The sequence below is a fragment of the Scyliorhinus torazame genome, chromosome 2, assembly GCF_047496885.1.
Source record: "Scyliorhinus torazame isolate Kashiwa2021f chromosome 2, sScyTor2.1, whole genome shotgun sequence".
In the NCBI taxonomy this organism is placed as follows: Eukaryota; Metazoa; Chordata; class Chondrichthyes; order Carcharhiniformes; family Scyliorhinidae; genus Scyliorhinus; species Scyliorhinus torazame.
The window spans coordinates 384717246-384743709 of record NC_092708.1 but is presented as its reverse complement, the minus strand read 5'-3'; the positions used below and the strand labels follow the sequence as shown (position 1 = coordinate 384743709).

Sequence of the window (26464 nt, the reverse complement as noted above, 5' to 3'; positions counted from 1 at the left end):
TACACACACAAACAAACATACACACACAAACAAACACAAACACACACACACACACACAAACACACATACACACACAAACAAACATACACACACAAACAAACATACACACACAAACAAACACAAACACACACACAAACAAACACAAACACACACACAAACAAACAAACACACACACACAAACAAACACACACAAACAAACATACACACACAAACAAACACACATAAACAAACACACACAAACAAACATACACACACAAACAAACACACAAACAAACACACAAACATACACACACACACAAACACACACACAAACACACACACACACACACAAACAAACAAACACACACAAAAACAAACACACACACACAGACACACACACAGACACACACACAAACAAACATACACACACAAACAAACACACACAAACAAACAAACATACACACACAAACAAACACACACAAACAAACAAACACACACAAACAAACACACAAACAAACATACACACACAAACACACAAACAAACATACACACACACACAAACAAACAAACACACACAAACAAACAAACATACACACACAAACAAACATACACACACAAACAAACACACACAAACAAACACACACACAAACAACACACACACACACAGACACACACACAGACACACACACAAACAAACATACACACACAAACACACACAAACAAACAAACATACACAAACAAACACACACAAACAAACAAACATACACACACAAACAAACACACACAAACACACACACAAACAAACACACACAAAAACAAACACACACACAATCAAACAAACAGACACCACATACACACACACACAAAAACACACACAGGAACAAACACAGGCACCACATACACAAACACCACATACACATGCACACACAATCACAGACACACAAACACACACACCACATACATGGACATGCAGACAGACATACAAACACACACACCACATATACACACATTCAAACACAAACACATATAAACAGGTGCACACACGCACACAAACACACACACACCACATACACAGACATAAATACAGACACATTCAAACACAAACACATAAACAGATGCACACACACACACCACATACACACACAAACACACACACCACATACACAGACATAAATACAGACATGCACGGACACATACAAACAAATAAACACAGAGACAGGTACACACACACAAACAAATACACAAACACACACACGCCAAACACACACAAAAACACACATGGACAGACATACAAACACCACACACACACACATACAAATACCACACACACAGACGCACAAAACTACACTTCCAAATACATGCTTACATACACACAATCGCACACATACACAGAAACACATTCACACACACAAACGCACACACACGAGGAAGCAACAGCACACCGATTGCAAACCATGGCGATGTGAGGTTTGTCATTTGTTTCCAATCAGCCTGTCTCCAATGTTCGCGGCCTGAGCGATGACATAATGAAAGCAATCCACATGGCGGTTTCGCATTTTTGCATCTTGGACTCTCACTTTACCCAGCAGTTCAAAAAAAAAGATAAACTGAAAATCCATTTTGCCTTCTCGTCGTCAAGATAGTGCAGCGCCTGGGTAATCTTTAATCTCATCTACCTTTGGTGTTACACAGCCCCAGATACCAGCATGTCTGTTTTGTACAATCACCGGAATACATTGAGAAGCGGTCCAAGAGAGCGTCCTTATTCCCATTTCTCATTAAAGTGCGCTAAAAATGTAGCTCAGTAAAAAAACCTTTCAAGAAGGCTGCTGCATAATTAATACGACAATAATTATATAAAGACTTGTGGACAAGCACGCTGAAGGTGTATTTCACGCGGCACAATTAAGGCTCAGTTTAGTGCTGCACCTTAATTAGACCACCAACACTTTGTCAGATAATTGTAACGCTGAAGTTTTGAAAAGCCCATTGGTGCCAGAAGTCCCACAATCAACCAAACAGAATCCCTTCATTTCGGAACAACAAGCTGCCTGCAGAGAGTTATGGCTTTAATATTCAGAGGGAAGCAGTGCGAGATGCAAGAATGTCTTTCTGCAATGGTCACAGTCAGGCTGAGAATGTTTGTCAAATCCCATGACATTTATAGTGCTGCAGTAAAAGAGTGTTTATGATACTGTTATAATAACGCAACTTCACGACTTCGAAATTGTTCCATACATCTCTCTCACTTCCAGAACGCTAAGCTGAGGAGGATATCGCCAAATATCGTCGTTTTGATTGACCCGTCGCCCCTCGGAATCACTGGGCAGGGTGTGAGACGATAAGATTCACATGCGTGGTCCCAGAATCAGGAAAGGAAAGCTCAAGAGGCTGAGGCCCTTTTCGCAAAGGAGAGGGTGACCTGATCGAGGTCTTTAGACGTACGAAGCGGCCGAATAGGGAGAGGCAGTGGCGTTGTGGTATTGTCGCTGGCCGAGTAATCCAGAAATCCCAGAGTCATGCTCTGGGGACCTGGGTTTGAATCCTGCCACAGCAGGGGGGTGAAATTTGAATGCAATGAAAAGAAATCTGGGATTAGGGGCGAAATTCTCCCCCAACGGCACGATGTCCGCCGACTGGCGCCAAAAACGGCGACAATCAGACGGGCATCGCGCCGGCCCAAAGGTGCAGAATGCTCCGCATCTTTGGGGCCGAGCCCCAACATTGAGGGGCTAGGCCGGCGCCGGAGGGATTTCCGCCCCGCCAGCAGGCGGAAATGGCGTTTGTTGCCCCGCCAGGTGGCAGAAATGGCGTTTGGTGCCCCGCCAGCTGGCGCTGAAATGCGGCGCATGCGCGGGAGCGTCAGCGGCCGCCGACAGTTTCCCGCGCATGCGCAGTGGGGAGAGTCTCTTCCGCCTCCGCCATGGTGGAGGCCGTGGCGGAGGCGGAAGGGAAAGAGTGCCCCCACGGCACAGGCCCGCCCGCGGATCGGTGGGCCCCGATCGCGGGCCAGGCCACCGTGGGGGCACCCCCCGGGGTCAGATCACCCCGCGCCCCCCCCAGGACCCCGGAGCCCGCCCACGCCGCCTGGTCCCGCCGGTAAATACCAGCTTTGATTTACGCCGGCGGGACAGGCAATTTCTGGGCGGGACTTCGGCCCATCCGGGCCGGAGAATTGAGCGGGGGATCCCGCCAACCGGCGCGGCCCGATTCCCGCCCCCGCCCAATCTACGGTACCGGAGACTTCGGCGGGGTCAGGGGCGGGATTCACGGCGGCCAACGGCCATTCTCCGACCCGGCGGGGCATCGGAGAATGACACCCTAGAAGTCTAAAGATGACTATGAAACCACTGTGGTTAAAAACCCGTCTGGTTCACTAATGTCATTTAGGGAAGGAAATCTGTCGTCCTTACCTGGTCTGGCCTACTTGACTCCCAGACCTGCAGCAATATGGTCGACTCTCAAATGCCCTCAGGGATGGGCAATAAATGCTGGCCCATTTAACACATTTAGAAAAAAAAATAGGGTTACTCAGGGACTGATTTGGGGGAAATACCTTTACCAAGAGGGAGCAATTAGAGTGCAGAACACCGGGAGTGTTTGAGACCAACAACCCAGATGCATCGAAGGGGAAGCTGGATTAACAGACGAGGGAGGAAGGAATAGAAGGTTAGGATGATGTGGTAGTACCAGGTATTGCGGTACCCAAGAGGCTGATGATCATTGGTTAGACCCAGGGGTCTACCATTGGCTATTGTTACGTAGCTCCGCCCTGACAGGCGGAGTATAAGAACCGGTGCCGTCCCAGCAGCCTTCACTTTCTGTATCAAAGCTGCTGGGGAACACGTTCTAGTAGATTAAAGCCTTCAGTTATGAAATCACTTCGTCTTGAGTGTAATTGATCGCGCATCAATTTAATCTACTAGATTTAAGCTGGAAGGATGGATCTCCGAATCAAACCGGAGTGCCTACAACTCAGCCCCCACGCGGAGAACCCGGCTGCAATATTTAAACACTGGCTGGCGTGCTTTAAAGGCTACCTGGAGACGGCCGGAGGCACCCCCTCAGAAGGACAGAAAATACATCTCCTGCGCTCAAGGGTCAGCCCTGGGATGTACACCCTTATTGAGGAGGCAGAGAACTATGATGCCGCGATTGAACTGTTGGAAGGACATTATATCCGCCCTGTAAATCAGGTCGACGCACGTCACCTGCTTGGTACGAGATGGCAAAGCCCCGGGGAATCGTTGGAAGATTTCTACCGGGCACGACTGGTGCTGGGTCGAAACTGTGGCTGCCCGCAAGTTTCGGGGAGAGAGCACACGGAACTTTTAATCAGGGATGCTTTCGTAGCAGGTATGAGCTCCTCAGATATCCGCCGAGACTCCTAGAAAGGGACACCCTGGGACTTAGAGAGGCACGGGCCCAGACAGGGTCCATGGACGTTGCCTACAAAAACCCGCAGTCCTATGCGCCCGACCGTGCGGCGGCCCCCTGGGCTGCGTGGCACCCCGCAGCGGCAACCCCACAGACCTTCCCCCTGACCCCGCAGGCCTGCGCTACGAGACGGCCCGCTAACACCGCCGGGCCCCGCTGTTTCTTCTGCGGGCAGGCGAATCATCCCCGCCTGCGCTGCCCAGCCCGCTCCGCCACCTGCAAAGGGTGCGGCAAGAAGGGCCACTTTGTGGGGGTCTGCCAGGCCCGTGCGGGCCGCGGTCTCCAGGAACTCCGGACCGCCGCGGCAACCCCCCCCCCTTCAGGACCCGACCGGCCAGCGCTCACCGCCACCCCCCTATCCTAGGGCCATGTGCGACCCATGGGCGTGGCCATCTTACCCCCCGGACACCACGCTGGACGGGTGGGCACCGCCATTTTGTCCATCCCCGCCGCCATCTTGTTCATCACCGGACACCATGTGCAACACCATCTTGGATGGGGCTCCAGGCCCCCAGCACGGCCAACTACACGCTGCCCGTTCAGAACTCGCAACTGATTCATCTGGCCTCGGTGTCACTGGACCAAATTCGACCCCGGACACTCGCAACGGCTACAATGACGTTCTTCATCAACGGCCACGAGACGTCATGCCTAATTGACTCTGGGAGCATGGAAAGCTTTGTTCACCCCGACACGGTAAGGCGCTGTAACCCACCCTGTAAACCAAAGGATCTCCCTGGCCTCCGGGTCTCACTCGGCGGAGATACAGGGGTTCTGCCTAGCGAACCTCACTGTCCAAGGCAGGAAATTCGACAATTTCCGCCTGTACGTCCTGCCGCACCTCTGCGCGGCTACCCTCCTGGGGCTGGACTTCCAATGCAATTTGCAAAGCCTGACCTTTAAATTCTGCGGCCCTATACCTCCCCTTACTGTCTGCAGCCTCGTGACGCTTAAGGTCGACCCGCCTTACCTGTTTGCGAACCTCACCCCGGATTGCAAACTCATCGCCACCAGGAGCAGGCGGTACAGTGCCCAGGACCGGACCTTCATCAGGTCAGAGGTCCAAAGGCTGCTGGGGGAAGGTGTCATCGAAGTGAGTAACAGTCCCTGGAGAGCTCAAGTAGTGGTGGTAAAGACCGGGGAGAAGCATAGGATGGTCATCGACTACAGTCAGACCATCAACAGGTTTACGCAGCTGGACGCGTACCCTCTCCCCCGTATAGCCGACCTGGTATACAGGATCGCGCAATACAAGGTCTTCTCCACGGTGGATCTCAAGTCCGCCTACCACCAGCTACCCCTCCATAATAGTGACCGCAAGTACACTGCCTTCGAAGCAGATGGGCGGCTCTATCAATTTTTAAGGGTTCCCTTTGGTGTCACTAATGGGGTCTCGGTCTTCCAGCGAGAGATGGACCGAATGGTTGACCGGTACGGCTTACGCGTAACGTTCCCGTATCTGGATAACGTCACCATCTGCGGCCATGACCAGCAGGACCACGACACTAACCTCCGCAAATTCCTCCAGACCGCGAAAATCCTTAACCTGACATACAATAAGGATAAATGCGTGTTTAGCACTGACCGTCTAGCCATTCTAGGCTACGTTGTGCGAAATGGAGTTATAGGCCCCGACCCCGAACGCATGCGCCCCCTCATGGAGTTCCCCCTCCCTCACTGCCCCATGGCCCTAAAGCGCTGCCTCGGGTTCTTCAGCTATTCTGCACAATGGATCCCTAATTACGCAGACAAAGCCCGACCCCTGAACCAGTCCACAACCTTCCCCCTGTCGACGGAGGCCGCCAGACTTTCAGCCTCATCAGAGCAGACATTGCAAGGGCCACGATGCGCACCATTGACGAGTCCCTCCCCTTCCAGGTCGAGAGTGATGCGTCCGACGTAGCTCTGGCGGCCACCCTCAACCAAGCGGGCAGGCCCGTGGCTTTCTTCTCACGCACTCTCCATGCTTCCGAAATTCGCCACTCCTCGGTCGAAAAAGAGGCACAGGTCATGGTAGAAGCTGTGAGACATTGGAGGCATTACCTGGCCGGCAGGAGATTCACTCTCCTCACGGACCAACGGTCGGTTGCATTCATGTTCGATAATGCACAGCGGGGCAAGATTAAAAACGACAAGATCTTGCGGTGGAGGATAGAACTCTCCACCTTCAATTACGAGATCTTGTACCGTCCGGGGAAGCTAAACGAGCCTCCTGATGCCCTGTCCCACGGCACTTGTGCCACTGCACAAGTGGACCGCCTCCGAGCCCTCCACGAGGACCTCTGCCACCCGGGGGGTCACTCGTTTCTTCCACTTCATCAAGACCCGCAACCTGCCCTACTCCATCGAGGAGGTCAGGACAGTCACCAGGGACTGCCGAATCTGCGCGGAGTGCAAACCGCACTTCTACCGGCCAGAGAGGGCGCACCTGATAAAGGCTTCCCGTCCCTTTGAGCGCCTCAGCATGGATTTTAAAGGCCCCCTCCCCTCCACCGTCTGCAACACGTACTTCCTTAATGTGATTGACGTGTACTCCCGGTTCCCATTCGCCATCCCCTGCCCAGACATGACCACAACCACCGTCATCAAGGCCCTCCAGGGGATCTTTACACTGTTCGGTTTCCCCGCATACATTCACAGTGATAGGGGGTCCTCCTTTATGAGCAACGAACTGCGCCAATTCCTGCTCAGCAAGGGCATCGCCTCGAGCAGGACGACCAGTTACAACCCCCGGGGAAACGTACAGGTGGAGAGGGAGAACGGAACGGTCTGGAAGACTGTTCTACTGGCCCTACGGTCTAGGAATCTCCCAGTCTCCCGCTGGCAAGAAGTCCTCCCGATGGCCCTCAATGCCATCCGGTCGCAGCTCTGTACAACCACAAATCAGACACCTCATGAAAGTCTCCTTGTTTTCCCCAGGAGGTCCTCCTCCGGGACCTCGCTCCCAACCTGGCTAGCGACACCCGGACCAATCCTGCTTCGGAAGCACGTGCGGTCACACAAGTCTGACCCCCTGGTCGAGAGGGTCCACCTGCTGCACGCTAACCCCCAGTACGCCTACGTGGCGTTCCCTGACGGCCAGCAAGATACAGTCTCCCTTCGGGACCTTGCGCCCACCGGAATCCCACACGTACCCGAACCATTATCCCCACCCCCACCCCCAGTAGTGGGAGGGGTCAGTACTCCCGCCACTCCTGCCTTGGCCTGCCCACCCACCGACGCCCCCTACAGGCGCCCCCCCGTGTCAACCGTTTGCCTCACCAGCGCCGCCTAGGGGTGACGAAGCTGCCAGAGAGGCCAAAACCACGCTCCCGGAGTCGCAATCACCGGGACCCCCACCAGAATCACCACCGAAGCCCAGACGTTCCAGAAGGACGACCAGGCCACCCGATCGACTGATTGCTTCGCTGTGACTTTAACTGTTATAAATATCCTCGACTGCACGATATCCCCATACCTGATCATACCATGTTAAAGGCGACTGTTACCACTGGCCACCACCCCCGCCGGACTCTTTTTTAACAGGGGGTGAATGTGGTAGTACCAGGTATTGCGGTACCTAAGAGGCTGATGACCATTGGTTAGACCCAGGAGTCTACCATTGGCTGTTGTTACGTAGCTCCGCCCTGACAGGCGGAGTATAAGTAACGGTGCCATCCCAGCAGCCTTCACTTTCTGTACCGAAGCTGCTGGGGAACAAGTTCTCGTAGATTAAAGCCTTCAGTTATGAAATCACTTCGTCTTGAGTGTAATTGGTCGGGCATCAGATGATAGGGCTAAAAAGGTAAAGAGAACAGGAGGAGGATCGTGTGCAGAATCCCTCGACCAGCATCATGTTGCTGTTCGTGTGAGCTTGCTGTGCGCGAATCAGCTGGTGCGATTCCGACATCACAACAGTGGGCAGGATTTTCCAGCCCTCCTCGCCAGTGTGATCTTCTGGTCCTGTCGAAGGTGGCTCCCCCCCCCCCCCCCCATGCAAAACGTTGCAGACATTGGCGGAACTGGAAAATCCTGCCGAGAGCCAATGGAGAGTCTGAAAACATGCCCCGGTGGGTCGGAAAATCCCACCCAGTGACTACACTTCAAAAAGCTGCTTCATTGGCTGTAAAGTTACCTGGGGCATCCTGAGCTTGTGAAATGTGCTATAGGAATGCAGGTCTGTCCTCGTGATGTGTGCTTTCAGGAGGGCAGGGCAGCGATCACAGTTTCCCTGTGCAATGCTTGTGGTTGAAACCACGAAAGTCTCATTAATTGATACATAACGCACAGGCCAAGGGTTTACCTGACTCGAATGTGCCCTGAATTTACGAGGCATCAAAGTGCAAAAACCCGACTTGAATTTAAAAACAAAAACAAAAGAAGAGATTTTTGGGGGGAGATCAATTGTATCAAACGTGCCGAGCTAAAATTCGGGCATCGTGAGGGGCAGTACGGTGGCACAATGGTTAGCACTGCTGCCTCACAGCACCAGGGACCCAGGTTCGATTCGGCCTTGGGTCACTGTCTGTGCGGAGTTTGCACTTTCTTCCCCGTGTCTGCGTGGGTTTCCTCCGGGTGCTCCGGTTTCCCCCCACCGTCCAAAGATGTGCAGGTTAGGTGGATTGGCCACGCTAAATTGCCCCTTAGTGTCCAGGGATGTGCTGGTCAGGTGGGGTTTACGAGGATAGGGCGGGGTTGCGGGCCTCTTTCTTTCAGAGGGTCCGCACCGAATATAACCGCCAACCTTCTCAATCTGGGCATAGTTTTGTTTTGCTTCAGAAAGGGTCCCTGAGGCGAAGGCGATAGGGTGTTCTGAACCATCTCCCATTTTGTGGGATAAAACCTGGACTATAAGGGGACGTGTCACATGTCAGCACGATCCGTTTCCTCGGATCAAAATGCACCAAGAGGTTTGAAGACTCTAATGCTTCCTTCACGACCTGGACAGCTTCCTCGTGGGACTCCCTCCATCGCCACCACTGATTCTTCCTCAAAGGCTGGTGCCAATGTTGTGGCTAAATCCAAAATAAACCTCCCACAATAACTGACCATACTGAGCTTGGATTTAAAGTCGCCGACAGTTTTGGGTGCGGGTCTCCTATGGCCTTGACCTTTTCTTCCAAGGAGTGCAACACTGCCGCATAAATGCAAAATACTAAGTGTGCCTGAAAAGTACATTTTCACGTTTTAGGCAAAATCTCACTCATACTTCCTCTCGGCTGGCCGTGTGGTTCTTCTGGTGTAGTGCCGGTGACAGGAAGAGACCTTTGTGGGTATTGATTGTAGCAAATTTCTGTGACTCCTCATCCAACTCTCATTGCAGGTAGGCGTGACTGAGGTCCAATTTTGAATAGGTGAAACCCCCCCCCGACAGCTCAGATTAGACATCCTCAATTCGGGTAATCGGGTGCCAGTCGACCTGGGAGGCCTGATTTATTATCAGATTATAGACCCCCACAAACCCTTATTGAACGATCCGGTTTAAGGACAGGGTTTATCAGCAGGCACACTTTGAAAACGGAGCACGCTTGATGATATTAGCCTGATTATGCCCAGCTCTCCCAATCTCTTTAGCCCTGCTTCAGCCTTCTCTGGTCTGGCTCTGAAGAACTTGGTTTGGAATCTAGATTGACCGTCTATCTGGGCTTCTACGCCCTTAATCTGGCCCAATGCCTTATGGAAGACGCCTCCATACCTCCTGTAGACATCTTGGAGGATGCCATGAGATACTTTGAAGATTTCCAGCCAGTTGGGCCTAGCCTTCTATAACCAGTCCCTTCCCAACAGACTGAGTCTCTGTCCTTCCACGGCAATCAGAGGCAGATTGACCTCTTACCATCCGTTTGCCACTCAGATATTGGCTGTTCTGAGGATCTTCAAAATTTCCCTGGTGTACGTTGAATGCTTGGCTGTCGTACTCTTCAAGCTAAAAGTCCACGTTCCTGCACAAAGATATTGGAAAGACTGCTCCCCGCTATGGTCACCGAAGCCCTGGTGTAGACTTCCATTTTCAGGGGTCTACAATTTACCTTTAAGATCATTTCAATTGGAACCGTCTTATTCAATTGGACTACATTCAGCCGATGCATAGCATTCTCTCCTTCAGCGCTCTTCTCCACTATCTTCAGCGGCGTTGTGGACCAATGCAGCTCCTGTTTTTTTTTTTGCATTGGCGCACTTTGCCTCGCGTGGCAACGTGCCAAAATGCGCTCCTTTCGGTTGCATCGGAGGGACACAAACTCCCAAACATGGCGGGTCTCCTGGGGATCTCACTCACGGTAAAGAAAAATTGAGCCGTCTGATGTACTGACTCCAATCCGCAGCCCCTTGACCAAATGGCTCTAGTTTCCCAATGATCGGTGTTTCCAATCACAGCTTAAATGATTCTGACTCTTGCTGGAGCTTCTCTACTTTCTCAACTGCTCCTTCCTACCCCCTCGATTCCCGACCACTGTCGGCTGCAATCAAAACTCTTGCCTCGTCGCCAGTTTGGTGGCTCGAGACAGGCAGGCTTGGAGGGCCGAAGGGCCTGTTCCTGTGCTGTAATTTTTCTTTGTTCTTTGACACTGGAGGCTTCCAGTAATTACCAAGGGGGTTTGGTGATGAAAGGCAAAGGAAGTTAAGTAACAGGCTCAGAACACAAGACAACAGGTCTTTACTCTTCAGCTTCCTTTCCACCCTGCCTGGGATCTTGCTCCTCATTGGTCAAGATTTGCGCACTTTCATGTGATTGGCCGCTGAGCTGGTCATGTGTTCCATGAAGCCTGCTCGCTTAAAGGGACCACCCTACTACAGACTCAAAATGTTAACTCTGTTTCTCCCTCCACGGGTGACCTGCTGTGTTTTTCCAGCACTTTCTGTTTTTATTTCAGCTCTCCAGTATCTGCAGTATTTTGAATCGTGGAATTTACAGTGCAGAAGGAGGCCATTCAGCCCATCAAGTCTGCACCGGCCCTTGGAAAGAGCACCCGACTTAAGCCCATGCTTCCACCCAATCCCCGCAACCCGACCTAACCTTTTGGATGCTAAGGGCAATTTACCATGGCCAATCCAGGAAATCTGCACATTTTTGGACTGCGGGAGGAAACCGGAGCACCCGGAGGAAACCCACGCAGACACGGGGAGAACGTGCAGACTCCGCACAGACAGTGACCCAAGCCGGGAATCGAACCTGGGACCCTGGAGCTGTGAGGCAGGAGTGCTAACCACTGTGCTACCGTGCCACTTTATCTATTGATCCCAACCTTGAATGAACTCAAAGACTGCAGCATCTTCAGCTCGGAATCGTGGAGATTGACAAAATTGCCTGACCCTCTGAGTGAAGAACCTTCTCCTCATCTCTGTCGTAAATGGCCGTCTCCTAATTCTGGACTAGGGCCCCCTCGTTCTAGGCTCCGCAGCCAGGGAGTAACAATCTCTCAGCATCTACCCTTGTCAAACACTATTCTTCATTCTTCTAAACTCAGTCTGTTTTACTCACTCTCTCCTCATCATTTGTGGGGGTTATGATCAGTATTTTCTCAGACCACACGAAAACTGGTGGTGTGGTAAATAGCGAGGAGGATAGCCTTAGAGTCCAGGACGATATAGTCCGGCTGGTCAGATGGGCAGAACAGTGGCAAATGGAATTTAACCGTGAGAAGTGTGAGGTGGTGCATTCTGGGAGGATTAACAAGGCAAGGGAATACAGAATGAATGGTAGGACGCTGGGAAGTACAGAGGGCGGGATTCTCCCAGCCTTGGGCTGGGCCGGAGAATCCCCGTGAACGGGCCACGCCGCCCCAACGGCGGCACGCGATTCTCCGCAGTGCGGAGAATCGGCACCATTGGCGCCGGCGAGGTTGGCGCGGCGCCGGTCGCAGGCCGCTCTGCGCGGCTGCCCCGCCGATTCTCCAGCCCGGAGGCCGTAGGTAAAGAGCCGTGTTCCGCTGGCGCCGTTCTAACCTGCTCTGGGCGGGACCTCGGCATGTAAGGGTCGGGTGGCGGCCTGTGGGGGTGGGGATGGGTGGGGGTCCGACCCCGGGGGGCATCCGATGTGGCCTGGCCCGCGATCAGGGCCCACCGGTCAGCAGGCCAGCCTCTGTGGCTTGGGGGCCTCCTTTCCTACGCGCCGGCCCCTGTAGCCCTGTGCCATGTTGTGTCGGGGCCATTGCCCATGTCCTCGTTGGCGCCGGCGAACTGCGCATGCACAGATCCCGCGGCGCACGGTTCATGGCAGGATCTGCAGCTGGAGCGGCGCGAACCGCTCCAGCGCCGTGTTGGCCCACTGTAGGGGCCAGAGTTAGACGTAGGAGCGGCCCGTTCATGCCGTCGTAAATCGCGACGGTGTTGACGACGGCGTGGGCACTCTGCCGCGGGATTGGAGAATCCCGCCCATTGGATCAGAGGGACCCTGGGACGCATGTTCAAAGATTCCTGAAGACAGCAGGACAGGTAGATAATTGAGTTAAGATGGCATCTGGTGGGGGGGGGGGGGGGGGGGTGGGGGGGCGGCTCGGTGGCACAGTGGTTAGCACTGCTGCCTCACAGCGCCGAGGACCCGGGTTCGATCCCGGCCCCGGACCACCTTCCGTGTGGAGTTTGCACATTCTCCCCGAGTCTGCGTGGGTCTCACCCCCACAGCCCAAAGATGTGCAGCGTAGGTGGATTGACCATGCTGAATTGCCCCTGAATTGGAAACATCTTTAAAAAAGAAGGCCTATTGGATACTTAACTTTATAAGCTGAGACATAGAATATAAGGACAAAGAGGTTATTACGAAGCTGTATAAAATGGTAGTTAGGCCACAGCTGGAGTATTGTGTGGAGTTCTGGTCGCCACATTATTGGAAGGATGTGACGCACGGTGCAGAGGGGATTCTCCAGGATGTTGCCTGGGCTGGAGCGTTTCAGCTGTGAAGTGCAGCTGGTTAGGCTGAGCTTGTTTTTCTTAAGGGCAGAGAAGGCCGAGGGGGGACCTGATTGAGTTGTACAGATAGTGTGGACAGGAAGAAACTTTCCCCCTTAGTAGAGGGGCCAATAACCAGGGGAATAGATTTCAGGGAAGGAGCAGGAGATTTAGAGGGTGTTGAGAATCTGGAACTCACTGTCTGGAAGGAGGGTAGAGGCGGGAGCCCTCACAACATTTGAGAAGCATTTACAAGAGCGCATGAAATGCCACAGCACACAAGGCAAGGGACCAAGTGCTGGGAAATGGAATTAGGATATATAGGTGCTCGATGGCTGGGCAGACATGATGGTCTGAAGAGCCTCTATCTGTACTGTCAGCTCTATGACTTGCATTCTCCAGTCTTGTCCATGGTGGGATCCGTTGCGAGTGGGAACGGCAAATTTGGCGTTCCAGCCAAAACTCCATTCCTAGAATCATAGACTTTACAGTGCAGAAGGAGGCCAGTCGGCCCATCGAGTCTGCACCGGCCCTCGGAAAGAGCATTCAGCAGCCCCAGAAAACCCCGGCCAAGTACAAGGAGAATCTATTTCCACTCTTGGGCAAGTTCAGAACAAATGGTGAATGTGTTAGAGACAGAGAAGTTGGCGATGAAATTTCAACACACCGGGAGTATTCCATTTGAAATTCTCTTCTCTGAAGGCGATGAATGCTGTGGGTCACTTGGAGCTTTCCAGACAGGGGTCGATAAATTATTTTGTTGGGTAAAGTTATCAAGAGATTTGGAGGCCAATTGGAGTGGAGCTGTAAATCAGCCACGTTTTCATCCTATGAGAGAAGAGGCTGCAGGGGCCAAATGGCCTCCCCCTATGCCTACAGGAATACCATGCTGCCAAAGAAAAGTTTAAAAATCAACCCCCACCCCACCCCTACCCCAGCAAAACAAAATGAAACAGCGTTCGCAACGGATAAGAGGAATTACCGGGTTGACCTTCATTGTTCCGCGGACCTTCCGGGCTGTGGTGGTTGCCATCGTGGTGGTCGTCGCCATGATAGTTGTGGACATCTCGGCTGGTAAGGTCGTCGCCATTGGCTGGTTGACAATCACCGGGGCCACCTCGCCCACCAGCCGCACGGTCCCGTTGACCTTGACGTTGGGGTGGCTTTCCGCCGCCATGTTAAGGACCTTTAGGCCATTGTAGTAAAGGCCAGACATCTGGCCCTGGAATGGGCGGCTCCTATTCTTTCCCCCAATTGTTATCATAGCCTGGGTATTGAAGATGGTCAGCATGCGGCCTGCATAAGAAAAGAGGTATTACCATGTTCATTGACTTGGTTGCAATCCCAACGACACGTCCGCTCAAGCAAACGCACATTACGTACGGCAGACTTATCAAAAGAGCATGCATTTCCTCTTTCAGGCTCCACATGACTTCCTATCGTATAATTTGTTTGAAGCGTGACATTCAAAAACAAGAAAGTTGTTGAGCGGAAGGACAAATGCAATGCAGACAATAAAAGCCTCACTCTCGAGCTTATCTGCGTTGCACAGAGCATTAATCATTTAAACTCATTTTTGCCTTTCCCTTTACAGGATTTGAGATCTCTCTGATTGGGGCTGATGTGAGAACTTTACATTATAGCCATGAATAAATTAGGGGGAGCCTAACAAGTTCACGTACACAGACAGATACTTTGAGTTGAAGTTAAGAGCCTACAATTGCCAATGGAGAACCAATTCTATATGTCTGTATATTTTTCTCAGTCCGCCAGTTTAATGCTGCCATTAACTCTCTTATCTTAGCAACTGCGCTAATACAGTGAGCAAAAGGATGTCATGTGACTGCGTTAATTGTTGGTGCACTATTATCCTCATTAAGTTGTCATTTTGATATCATCAGCGCCAACACTATGGTGGCCGTTGATGCAGAACTCCTGATTGGGAACTTTCACAACCCTTTTTGAAGTAGTGTGAAAGCTCAAACCTTTTGGCCAATGGGTGTTTGCTCTGGCTCATTTGCCCACTGCCGGAAGGTTGCCTCCCACCCTCGGCAGAGCGGGACACGCAGCCAGGCAGTATAACTCAAGGCAGGGCAGCTACAAAGTGGACCACATTGTAACCAAGGCGAAACTTGTACCCGTCGTACAGCCGCCGCATCCTCAAGGAAGCTCTCAACGGGAGGTTGACATGGAGACAGCTGCATCGGTGAAAAAAGAAATGCTGTCTTTTGAAAACATAGGCATTTAATTATCCTTACACTCAGACATTGTTAGATCTAAGGGTGTGTCATGCACTCTCATTATAAAACAGTTATCTGCAATAATCCTCCAATCTCTGGGAAACTAGGCGAAAGCTTATTAAAAATGCTCTTTTTTACTTCACCCCTGTTGTTACACCTTTTCTCTCATGCACCAGATTTGCATTTAAACATGGTTTACCTGGGAAAGCTCATTCAAATCAATTTAAGGTAATTTTTGAAAATAATTCTTATACGCCTGAAAAAAGATATACCACGCCTTGCCTTATGTCTGGAGCACTGTCACTCGCCATTAACCTGCACTTTGCTTTAACCGGTCTGTTCCCTGAGTGTGTTGGTAACAAAGATTTTATCGTATCTCAACTCCTCCAGCCCACTGTTCCAATGGAGGGGCTGGGCTCTGTGACCAGCACTCGCTGCTCCGGATCAGAGTGCGTGGGTTCCAGCCCCACTCCCGGGACCCGAGCACACTCTCGGAACAGCTAGGCCGCGGGGAGGTGCTGTCCTGGAGGTGAGGGGTCAAAACCCGGGCCTTGCCTATCTATGGATTGCGAAACCAGCCGGACCGTCCCAAGAATTGAACCTTCACCCCGCCGGCACACTGCTGTGAGCGGAGCTGAAGAAAACCCACGGTAGCCAAGGAGGTGTCCGGAAAGGAGAGTCAAAAGCGGTTTTCTTTCAACCCTTGGTTGAGGAGAAGTATCTGCGAGCAGCAGTCCCAGGTCCCAGCCGGGACTATTCTGGCACCCCGGCCCCTCTACCTGGGCCGGGTCTTATCCGGTGGAATTAAGGAGGCCACCGATGGGCCTCCGCCCCTCGGCCAGGGGGGCCCGTACTTCACAAGGCTCACGGGGAGATTAATCGGGTGGTCCCAGTGGGCCTCGTGGGGGTTATAACAAAACTTAAAATGGGGCATGGAAATAAAAGTGGTTTTCATTTTTTTGTTTGTATAAATTTCAGCGATTGGGGGAAGAGAAAAAGGTGGTTTGGTTGATGGTCGAGGTTCATCCAGTTGGCTAACCGAGCGACTACTGGATCTTCAGGTGGCCACTGCAGGGGACGGGGGTGGTGTCATTGGCCAATGACGGGAGCGTTTGATAAGGTGATCATGGGGGGGCGGGGGGGGGGGGGGGCAAATTCCAGCTGTAGGCCCAACAAGAATTGGCAAGCTCAGCCTTGTTTACTTCTATCTCAGGCAGACACTGAACATTCCAATGTGGCAACAGGGGCTGGGGCCCTTAATTCCTAGCCTCTCACTCTCGGCCAATGGCACCGCCGATAAACAGACTGAGCTGCTTCTGGGATCTTGCTCTGTGCAAAACATCCACTGCCTGCATCGCCATAACAACCGTCGCTATTGCGGCATGCACATAAGCCGCTTATAAATGCAAGCTTCACCTTGTTCCGCAGTATACCTTGAAGGCACAGGTTTAAAAGTTTATGAGCATCAAAAACACAGTATTGAATATAATAACCATGCATGCATCCATTTAAATATTAAGCCTGAGTCATATTAACGTCGACCTTACAATGTGCGCTAAAGGGACTTTAATGATTAGGAGCTTGGGTAAAAGGTGATATTAAGTCACACTTCATTTAGGTTAATTTGAGGTTTCTTTGTAAAGTGTCCACTTTAAAAGCAAGCTTATTTTCTACACATTTACCCAGTGAATTATCATGTATTATGCAAGTTACAATTCACCTTTTTAAGAATTCATGCATCATTTATTACGAGCCAAAGGCTTGACAGTCCCTTTAACTACAGTTTAATAATGATGAATTATAAAGTGATTTATCAATATAAAATGAAGTGAAGTTACACTACACAAGTTAAAAATTACATTAAGTCAAGACCTTTGTTCAATATACAAGATTATTTTTAAGTTACTGTTTCTTTTTCCAAAGAAGGCTTTAATGCAAGCTTTAGATGTTTTCTTTTTAAATAATGTACAGAACAAAAAGCGTTAACGTTAAAGTTTTTAATGGAGTTTACCTTTCTCTTGTAGCCACTCATCAAATACTATTCCTCTGAATTTTTTGGGGATTTTCGTTTTAACAATCGCCAGGCGTTCATTATCAATGTTCCCTTTAAAGTTTAAAGAGACAGCTTAAAAAAAATCTGGAAGGTCAAAGGTTAGTTGTGAACATCTTACATTTTAACGGCAGTGTTTTGTTTTTTGTTGTGATTGAGATTTATAATGTGCATCAAGTTACCACACTTTTTAACTGGTTTTGCACACCCTCCGCATTAACAGGATGTCAAGTCTGCAGCAACACTCTGATGCCACTGTTATTTTCCACGAAACACGCCACGGGGGTGTGGAAGATCCCACACCGAGAGTTTTTTTTCAAGGGGGGGGGGTCATTGAAACCCCAACGGACAACTTCCTCAACCGTCACTTTCAGGAATACCCTTCAGAGGTATTTCTGCATTCCTCCGAATGTGTGGTTCCTAGCCTCGTTCGTCACTCATTTCCTCCAGTGGCTATTGGCGTCTGAACCTTTAGCCACCAAAGCTCCAGAATTCTCTCCCTGTACTTCTCCTCCTCTCGTCCCAAAGCTCCAGAATTCTCTCCCTGTACTTCTCCTCCTCTCCCCTCTCTCCTCCTTTAAGATACTCCTTAGAACCTACCTCTTTGACCAAGCTTTTGATCACCTCACCCAATATCTCCCTACATGTTGAATGCTGCCTAATCATGATCCGATGAATGTTTTGCTATGTTCAAGACAGTGCATTATTCTTTGGGAAGGACATGAAGGCTTTCGAAGAGTGTAGAAAAGATGCGTGAATGGCTCCAGGAATGAGGAACGTCAGTTGGGAATTTGGGACTGCTTTCCTTGGTGAGAATGAGAGAATGAGAATGAAAATCGCTTATTGTCACAAGTAGGCTTCAAATGAAGTTACTGTGAAAAGCCCCTAGTCGCCACATTCCGGCGCCTGTTCAGGGAGGCCGGTACGGGAATTGAACCGTGCTGCTGGCCTGCCTTGGTCTGCTTTAAAAGCCAGCGATTTAGCCCTGTGCTAAACCAGCCCCAAGAAGAAGTTAAGAGGAGATTTGATCGAGGCATTCCGAATCATGAGGGGCCTGGACAGAGTTGATCAGGAGAAACTGAAACTGGCTTACCATTCCAAAGAATATCAGGGAAGCTTCCCCCCCAATGTTGTGACCCAGAGCGATCCCTCAGCTAACACCTAAAACAGATTATCTGGTCATTTGCAACATTTCTGTTTGTGGAAGTTCACTGTGCACAAATCTGTGACTGCATTTCCCACATTGCAACATTGACCACACTACAAAAGAACCTCATTGGCTGTTGGGTCTTCTGGTGGGTTCTGAAGCCGTGAAAGGTGCGATAGAAATGTGACTCCTTGTGTGAGTGAGTATGTGAGTGAGCGTGTGTGAGAAAGAGAGTGTGTGCGACTGTGAAGGCGTATGTGTGCCGATGTGGCTGGGTGTGAATATGGGTGTGTGCATGCGTGAGTGTGTGTATGTGAGTATGTACATGTGTGTTTGTGTGTGTAAGTAAGCATGTGAGTGTGAATGTGAGTGTGAGTGGGTACATGAGTGTGTATATGTGAGTGTTTGAGTATGTGAGTCTGAGTGTGTGTGTGTGTACATGAGTATGAGTGGGTACATGTGAGTGTGTGAGTCTGAATGTGGTCTATACATGTGATTGTGTGCATGTGACTGTGTGTGCGCATGTGAGTGGGTACATGTGTGTGAAAGTGAGCGTGTGAGTCTCAGTGTGAATATGTACACGTGAGTGTGTGGATATGTGAGCATGTAAGTCTGAATGCAAGTGTGTACATGTGTGTGGTAGCGCCACCCCTTTAAGGGGCGTGGTTTCACGGTCCATGTATTGCGCGGGAGCGGGCAAACCCTGACCAATGAGGGAACAGCGCGGGTCCCGGGGGGGAGGGTTCCGGTCAGAGTGAACCCATGAGCCAGAGCGTTAACACCGAGAACAGAGTCTGTGCCTGTCTATAAGTTACCCTTGTTAGTTGCCAATAAACGCTTTGTGGTCTACTGGTTCATCTTGACCAGAGAAAAACCATCATTCTGATCTGCGGTGCTTCACCAGCCGGGATAGGGCAGTTCTATATCAGACAAGGAGGAGAGCTCCGAGAGGCCAACTGCCTTCATCTCTGGAACGCTCTCTGATGCCGAGCGTAAATGCGCACAAATTGAGAAGAAAGGCCTTGTCGTAATCTATGGCGTCAAGAGGTTTCATCGGTATGCTTAAGGTCAATGTTTCACAATAATAATGGACCACAAGACCCTCCTGGTCTCCTTCATGACGATAAGCCGATACCGCCAATCGCCTCAGCCGGAATACAACGGGGGGCCTTGTTGCTGGCGGCCTGTGACTACATCTTTCAGCACAGGCCGGGTACACAGCTTTTGGATGCTGATACGTTGAGTGGACTCCCACTTCCAAAAAACCAGCCGGTACCTCAAAGGATTGTCTTGGCGTTGAACGTTTTGGACACCCTGCCAGCACTGACCAATTAAGGTTCTCTCGGCAGGACGAACTCCGATGTGAGGATGGACACATGCCCTGGGGCTCCCGAGCGACAGAACCACCCCCGGTTTCGAAAGTCCTTGTTGCAAGAATTGCTTCGTGCCCACCCGGGCCAGACAAAAGTGAAACTGCTCGCTTGCAGCTACGTCAGGTGGCCGGGCTTAGACAAGGACATTCAACACAGGGTGTGCCAGTGCAAATCTTTGCCAGACACAGCAGACACCGCCCCCCTACATCCTACCTCCACCCTTGGTAGTGGCTTGGATGCCCATGGACGAGGGTGCTTGTGGACTTTGCTGGCCCCTGCCCTGGGCAAGATGTTCCTCAATTTAGTTGACGCCATTCGAAGTAGTTGGAGAGATGGGAATGATGACCTCGGGGGCCATGGTACAGCCTTGCGGCAGTTGTTTGCTGTCCACAGCCTCCCCGAAGTAATAGTGTCGGAAAATGGCATTCCCGTCACTGGTGAGGACTTTCGCATTTTGTCAACACCAATGCCATTCACCCCCCCCCGCCCCTCCATCACCCTGCCCCAAACGGGTTAGCAGAGAGCTGTGAAAACGTTCAAGGCAGCTGTAAAGACGCTTTCCAGCCGACCATTACGTCTTCTGTCGGCCAACTTACTTTTGTCCTATAATGCGACCCCAGGAGCAAATGTGCCCCTGTGGTTGCGTTGGAACAAAGGAGATCATGGAGACTCGAGGAGGCCTCATCTGTGATCTGGGAACAAGCTACTGAAGGGAGTAATTCTGCCGAAACGGTCAACTCTCAGGAACATTCTGCAACGTCACTACCTCCAAGTTGGAGGAGCCAGTTGGAGGGATTAAGGTGCTCCACCGACACCCAGGAAATCTCCCAATAGGTTACCATGAGGATGGAATGTTTGGACTCTCTTTCCTTTTGCTTCTTCAGTCTTATGTTGTATATAATATATATTGTATTTAGTATATATTGTATATAGTTATTGTATAAAGCTTGTTTGTACGTATGTTATTGAGGAACTTGTTGGGGGGGTGGTGGGGGGGTGGTGGGAGGAATCTGGTAGGCCGGCCCCTTTAAGGGGCATGCCCTTGAGGTCAATGTGACTGGCTCGGGCCTATCGGAAGTGCTCGAACCCCGACCAATGAGGGAACAGCGCGGGTCCCAGGAAGCGGGGATCTGGTCAGAGTGAGCCCGGCAGCCAGAGTGTTAACACCGAGAAATTTGAGATTCTGTGCCTGTCTATAAGTTGCCCTTCATTACTTCCATCTACCTGGTATTGCCTCGAGCAACCACAATATGCATGTATGACTGTGTGTATGTGTGCGTGTGTAAATGTGAGTGTGGATTTATGTGAGTGTGTGAGTTTGTAAATGTGCGCTTGTCTGTGTGTGGTATATGTGTGTATGTGTGGGTGGCATATATATGTGTGTGTATGTGTGCTGTGGGGTATATGTGTGAGCGTGTGTGTGGTATCTGTGTGTATGTGCGGGTGGTGCATGTATATGTGTGGGTGGTGTATGTGTGTGTGATATATGTGTGTATGTGTGTGGGTGATGTATGTGTGTGTGACATATGTGTATGTGTGGTGGTGTATGTGTGTGTGATATATATGTGTATGTGTGGGTGGGTGGTGTATGTGTGTGTGATATATGTGTGTATGTGTGGGTGGGTGGTGTATGTGTGTGTGGTGTATGTGTGTGTGTGTGGCATATGTATGGTGTGTGTGTGTGTGTTGTATATATGTGGTTGTGTGTATGTCTGGTATGTGATTGTGTGGATATGTGGTGTGTGTGCGGTGTGTGTGCGTGTGTGTGTGTGTGTGCGTGTGTGTGTGTGTTTATGTGATACTTTTTTCCACATCCATTTTATCTTAGATCTGAAATTCGTCTTGCCAAGCTGGAGGATTACCCTGGAGTCTCCAGGAATTGAAGATTAATCTCCATAAATATATAAATGCAAGTCTTTCATCTTCGTTTCCAGAACAATGCTGTAAGCAAACTCAGGAGAAAAATCATCCGGTCAGGAAACAAAAGGCTTTCTAAAAATTGACTTTGAACACCACTCGCTATGAAAATATTGGACATAATTAGCAGCCAAGGTGAATCCAACTGGTTAACAAAGAGTCTTGTTCACTTCCTGATTGGCCAGGGGAAGGCAGTGAGGCTGGGCTCTGGCCAATGGTGGGAGTGTGAGGGCAGGGCAGTTTGAGGTGGGAGTTCACTTGACCAAGCCTGCAGGAGTCCCCCTCCCAATACCTCCCCACCTGCCCCACCAGCTCTATGCCTGATGTTGGCTGACAGGACTGGGACAGAAGTGCAAAAGGCAGAGAGAAATCTGAGCTTACTTCTTGTCCTCAACCTTCCTCCTTCAGTTATGTTTTTCAGTTTCACCCCCCCCTCCTCCACCCCACACGCCCTTCACCATCTCCCGTTCTTTGTGTTTGTGGCTAGGGCGTGAAAGCAGGAAGATTATGGAGCCTATCGGAGAGATTCATATTTTCATCCAACATTTTATGGAGGGACTTCTGGATGGTGGCCATGATTAGATGACCATCCCCGCGCCTCCCTTCAGTGGTCAGCATCCTCGTGTCCATGGAACCAGAGAATCCCTACAGTGCAGAAGGAGACCATTTGAGTCTGCACCGACCCTCTGGAAGAGCACCCCACCTAGAAAGAGGACCCCACCCACCTAGTCCCACTTGCACACCCGATCCCGTAACCCCACCTAACTTGCACATCTTTGGATACTAAGGGGCAGTTTAGCATGACCGATCCGCCGAACCGGCATATCTTTGGACTGTGGGAGGAAACCGGAGCCCCCGGAGGAAACCCACGCAGACACGGGGGAGAACGTGCAGACTCCGCACAGTCACCCAAGGCCGGAATTGAACCTGGGTCCTCGAGCTGTGAGGCAGCAGTGCTAACCACTGTGCCACCCTCATACAACTGAGGTCACTTAATTCAGGGACATCAAACTGGAGACGCTCCCATTCAACACAGGCCTTACGTCTTTAACTGAGACCCAAGACACACTTTTTATTTTTCTATTGGAAAATAACAGTGGAATTTAGTCGCCTGCAGCATATTATATCATTTAAATAACTTTTAAAAGCCAAATTAAATTGGAATGAAACTCTCTAATGAGGCAATTGCAGGGCAAAACAAAACTTTCCTTTCTTCATGAGACCTTAAGAAAGAGATACTGTCATTTTAAAATGCATTGTCATGATCAGGCAAAGCTTTTCCCAGGGTATATAAAGAACGATTTATTTTTATCTTTTAATCATTTTAATGGACTAAACATGCATAGTCATTTCATTTCTCCCTGCAAATTACACCTTCAAAAAAAAATCAGGCACACAGAAGACAAAATATTGGGGTCCTGCTGGATGCCGTGCTTATCCAATGAATAACTTTTGTCCAATCGCAAAGAAACATGTAATTGGCGCCACATTCACTATTTTGTTCATATCTCCAACAAAGAGGCGTTATTACTTCTCCAGAAGGAAATTTATACCATGGTTCACTGTAATCTTAAGGAAAGGTTTTTATTTAAAACGTTGGCTTTTAATGGCATGTTGCTGCGGGTGATTGGAAATTCGCAGTTGTGGCCACGTGAGGAGGAAGTGATTGGAGCCCCTGGCTGCAGTGGTTCCCTATTCTGGTGGGGCGAGGGTGGTAGGCCAGCGAGGAGTTGGGAAAAATCACCTTGGTCAAATGGGTCCGGGTGGAAAATAAAATCGTATCCCACCAATATTCCCCAACCCCCAGGCCAGAACCATGGTATAAATCTGCAGAGCCACCATTTTGACAAATAGATAGATAGATAGAATTTACAGTGCAGAAGGAGGCCATTCGGCCCATCGAGTCTGCACCGGCTCTTGGAAAGAGCACCCTACCCAAGGTCAACACCTCCACTCTATCTCCATAACCCAGTAACCCCACCCAACACTAAGGGCAATTTTGGGCACTAAGGGCAATTTATCACGGCCAATCCACCTAACCTGCACGTCTTTGGACTGTGGGAGGAAACCGGAGCACCCGGAGTAAACCCACGCACACACGGGGAGGACGTGCAGACTCCACACAGATAGTGACCCAAGCCGGAATCGAACCTGGGACCCTGGAGCTGTGAAGCAATTGTGCTATCCACAATGCTACCGTGCTGCCCAGTGGAAGCGTGAATTCCGGTGAGCCTCTAACGTTTCCATTCTCGGTGAATTGGCACTTGGTTCAGCCAGTGAGACAACCCTCACGTGCTATTCGTGCTGATTTAACCAAACTTGGAATTAAACGGCAACCTAGACACTGACACGTGTTGCTGCCGCGATCAGCTTCTTCATCAGGTATCGAACGCCAGGACCCCAGATCCTCCAGGGAAGGAAATTCTGCCTCAACAATATGAGGGGAAGGGGAGGCTTCTGAGGTCAGGCTCTTGAAGGCTGTTTCTTCCAGAGGCCATGTGCAACCTACCCTGTAATGGCTTCAGTCCCGCAAGGCTGACTTTGAAAGGAGCTCGGGAACACTGGAAGTGATTTCCCCAAAGAAGGTCATGACCTGGTGCCGCCAAGCCACAACCTTCCTTCAGAGGTCACTCAGCTGGTTCCCCCTCCGTGTTACGGTGATCATAGTAATTCAACCCCAGCACCTTTTAGAGAAGGGGCGGGGGGCGGGGGGGGGGGGGGGGGGGGGAGAGAACTGGACAAAATATCTCTAAAAATCTCCAGAAACAACATCTCAGTGTGATGGGAGTTGATTTTCCATTATGTTGACTCTATGTTATGATTAAGGAGTTCCTGACTCAATGCCTTTCCTTGAATGAACAGCTCTTTCAGATGAATTCATATGACGGAAGGCACCTCTGAGGTTTTGTTGAAGGTAGAGACATACAAAGCCTTAGTAGTACAGAACTTGAGTATTGCTGAAAAAAGAGCCATGCTGTCAAAATCTTTTGCCTTGAACTCATCAGCACAGATGCAGGAAAGCCAAATCTCAAAGAGAACCATAGTTTATAGTGCATGAGGAAAGAGTCGACTTGCCTTTTCTCAATTTAAACAAAAGCTTGGGGATATTTGTTCCCCGACATATTCTCCATGGCAATGCCTCACCCAATCAGTGCCCACTTGCCAACCTTTTCTCATGCAGCATGAATTGTTGTTTCCTTTGAAATTTGGCATTCTTGTGCCTGGCTTGATGAGTGCAACACAAAAAGCTTCAACAACCTGTCTCTTTATTCATCAATATAAAATGTTATTTTTTTTGTATGCACATGGAAGGATTATCATAGAATTTACAGTGCAGAAGGAGGCCATTCGGCCCATCGTAGACCCAGAGTATTTATGAATAGACTGTAGGCCCTGTCTGTAGTCCTGATCAAGTATCTAATAACATGGGTTAACAGCCAAATAGGTTTAGATTGTCCCTATCACGCGTCTCTAAATGATAGGAGCCTTCACTCAATGTTAGATCATTTCTTTCTCGTCTAGGGAAGTCAGGGCAGTTTGTAACCCTTGTCAAGACTGAAGAAAGAAGTTGCATGTGACTTTTTCGCATTTGCATTGCTTGTTCATTGAATTTACTACCCCAGTAAATGCTGAACTTTCATTGTTCCTTTTCTACAAACAAGGATTGAGACTGAGTCATTCACTGTCAGCCACTCCTCTCCTGATTTCATCATGGCAAGAAGTCTCACAGCACCAGGTTAAAGTCCAACAGGTTTGTTACAAACACTAGCTTTCGGAGCAGTGCGAGTGTTTGAGACAAACCTGTTGGACTTTAACCTGGCGTTGTAAGACTTCTTACTGTGCTCACCCCAGTCCAACGCCGGCATCGCCACATCAGGAGTTCATCATGCTAATAGCTCACCCTGCGTTAAAAGCTCCCTCCTTAGCTCCTTCATCGATTGTCACTCTTTACCTCAGTGCCTTTGACCTCTGGTGGAATTCTTGCATCACGTTCATTGCAAAAGAAATAGCTGCTTCTAAGCAACAAGGTGTCAGGTTCTGACTGCATACTGGGGTGTTTCTCAGATTTACTCTCCAGATCTTCCGACACTTTGTCAAAAAAAAAAGCAGGGGGGTGTGTGTTTTGCATCGTCTCTCTGGCGGGGGGTCTCATAGAGCCGGCAAGCCATTTTTAAAGGGCGCTCCGATCTCAAAGTGAGACTAAAGGCCCCACTGCCACCATCGCTGGCATCAGGGTTTCAGTGCCCCCATCCCCCGCCAACATCACTGGCACCTGGCCCCTCCCCCAAACCTTGCCAGCCACCCCAAAGAGGTTCCCTGGACACCCTGCTCCCTGGCTCCACCTCTGACCCTGCCCGTGCCAACTTGGACGTACCCCAATGGCACTACCAACCAGGCTGGCACTGCCAGGGTGCCTGCGGGCAGTCCCTCGCCGCCCTAACTCACCTCCAAGCCT

At 50.3% G+C, this 26464-nt stretch overlaps 1 protein-coding gene across 10 annotated transcripts in view; it reads right to left on the bottom strand.

Annotated features, from left to right (window-relative positions):
• Positions 1–26464, bottom strand: part of nrxn3a (neurexin 3a) — a 2368971-nt gene that overhangs the window by 232653 nt on the left and 2109854 nt on the right. For 5 of the 10 annotated variants that reach the window (XM_072493615.1, XM_072493593.1, XM_072493594.1 and 2 more), the window contains 2 exons: positions 17533–17625; positions 14264–14577 (listed from right to left, as the gene is read on the bottom strand). In XM_072493615.1, the coding sequence (XP_072349716.1) occupies positions 14264–14577; positions 17533–17625 (407 nt within the window). The remainder of the gene's footprint in view (positions 1–14263; positions 14578–17532; positions 17626–26464) is intronic. The other 5 variants (XM_072493597.1, XM_072493607.1, XM_072493599.1 and 2 more) reach the window with 2 other exon arrangements.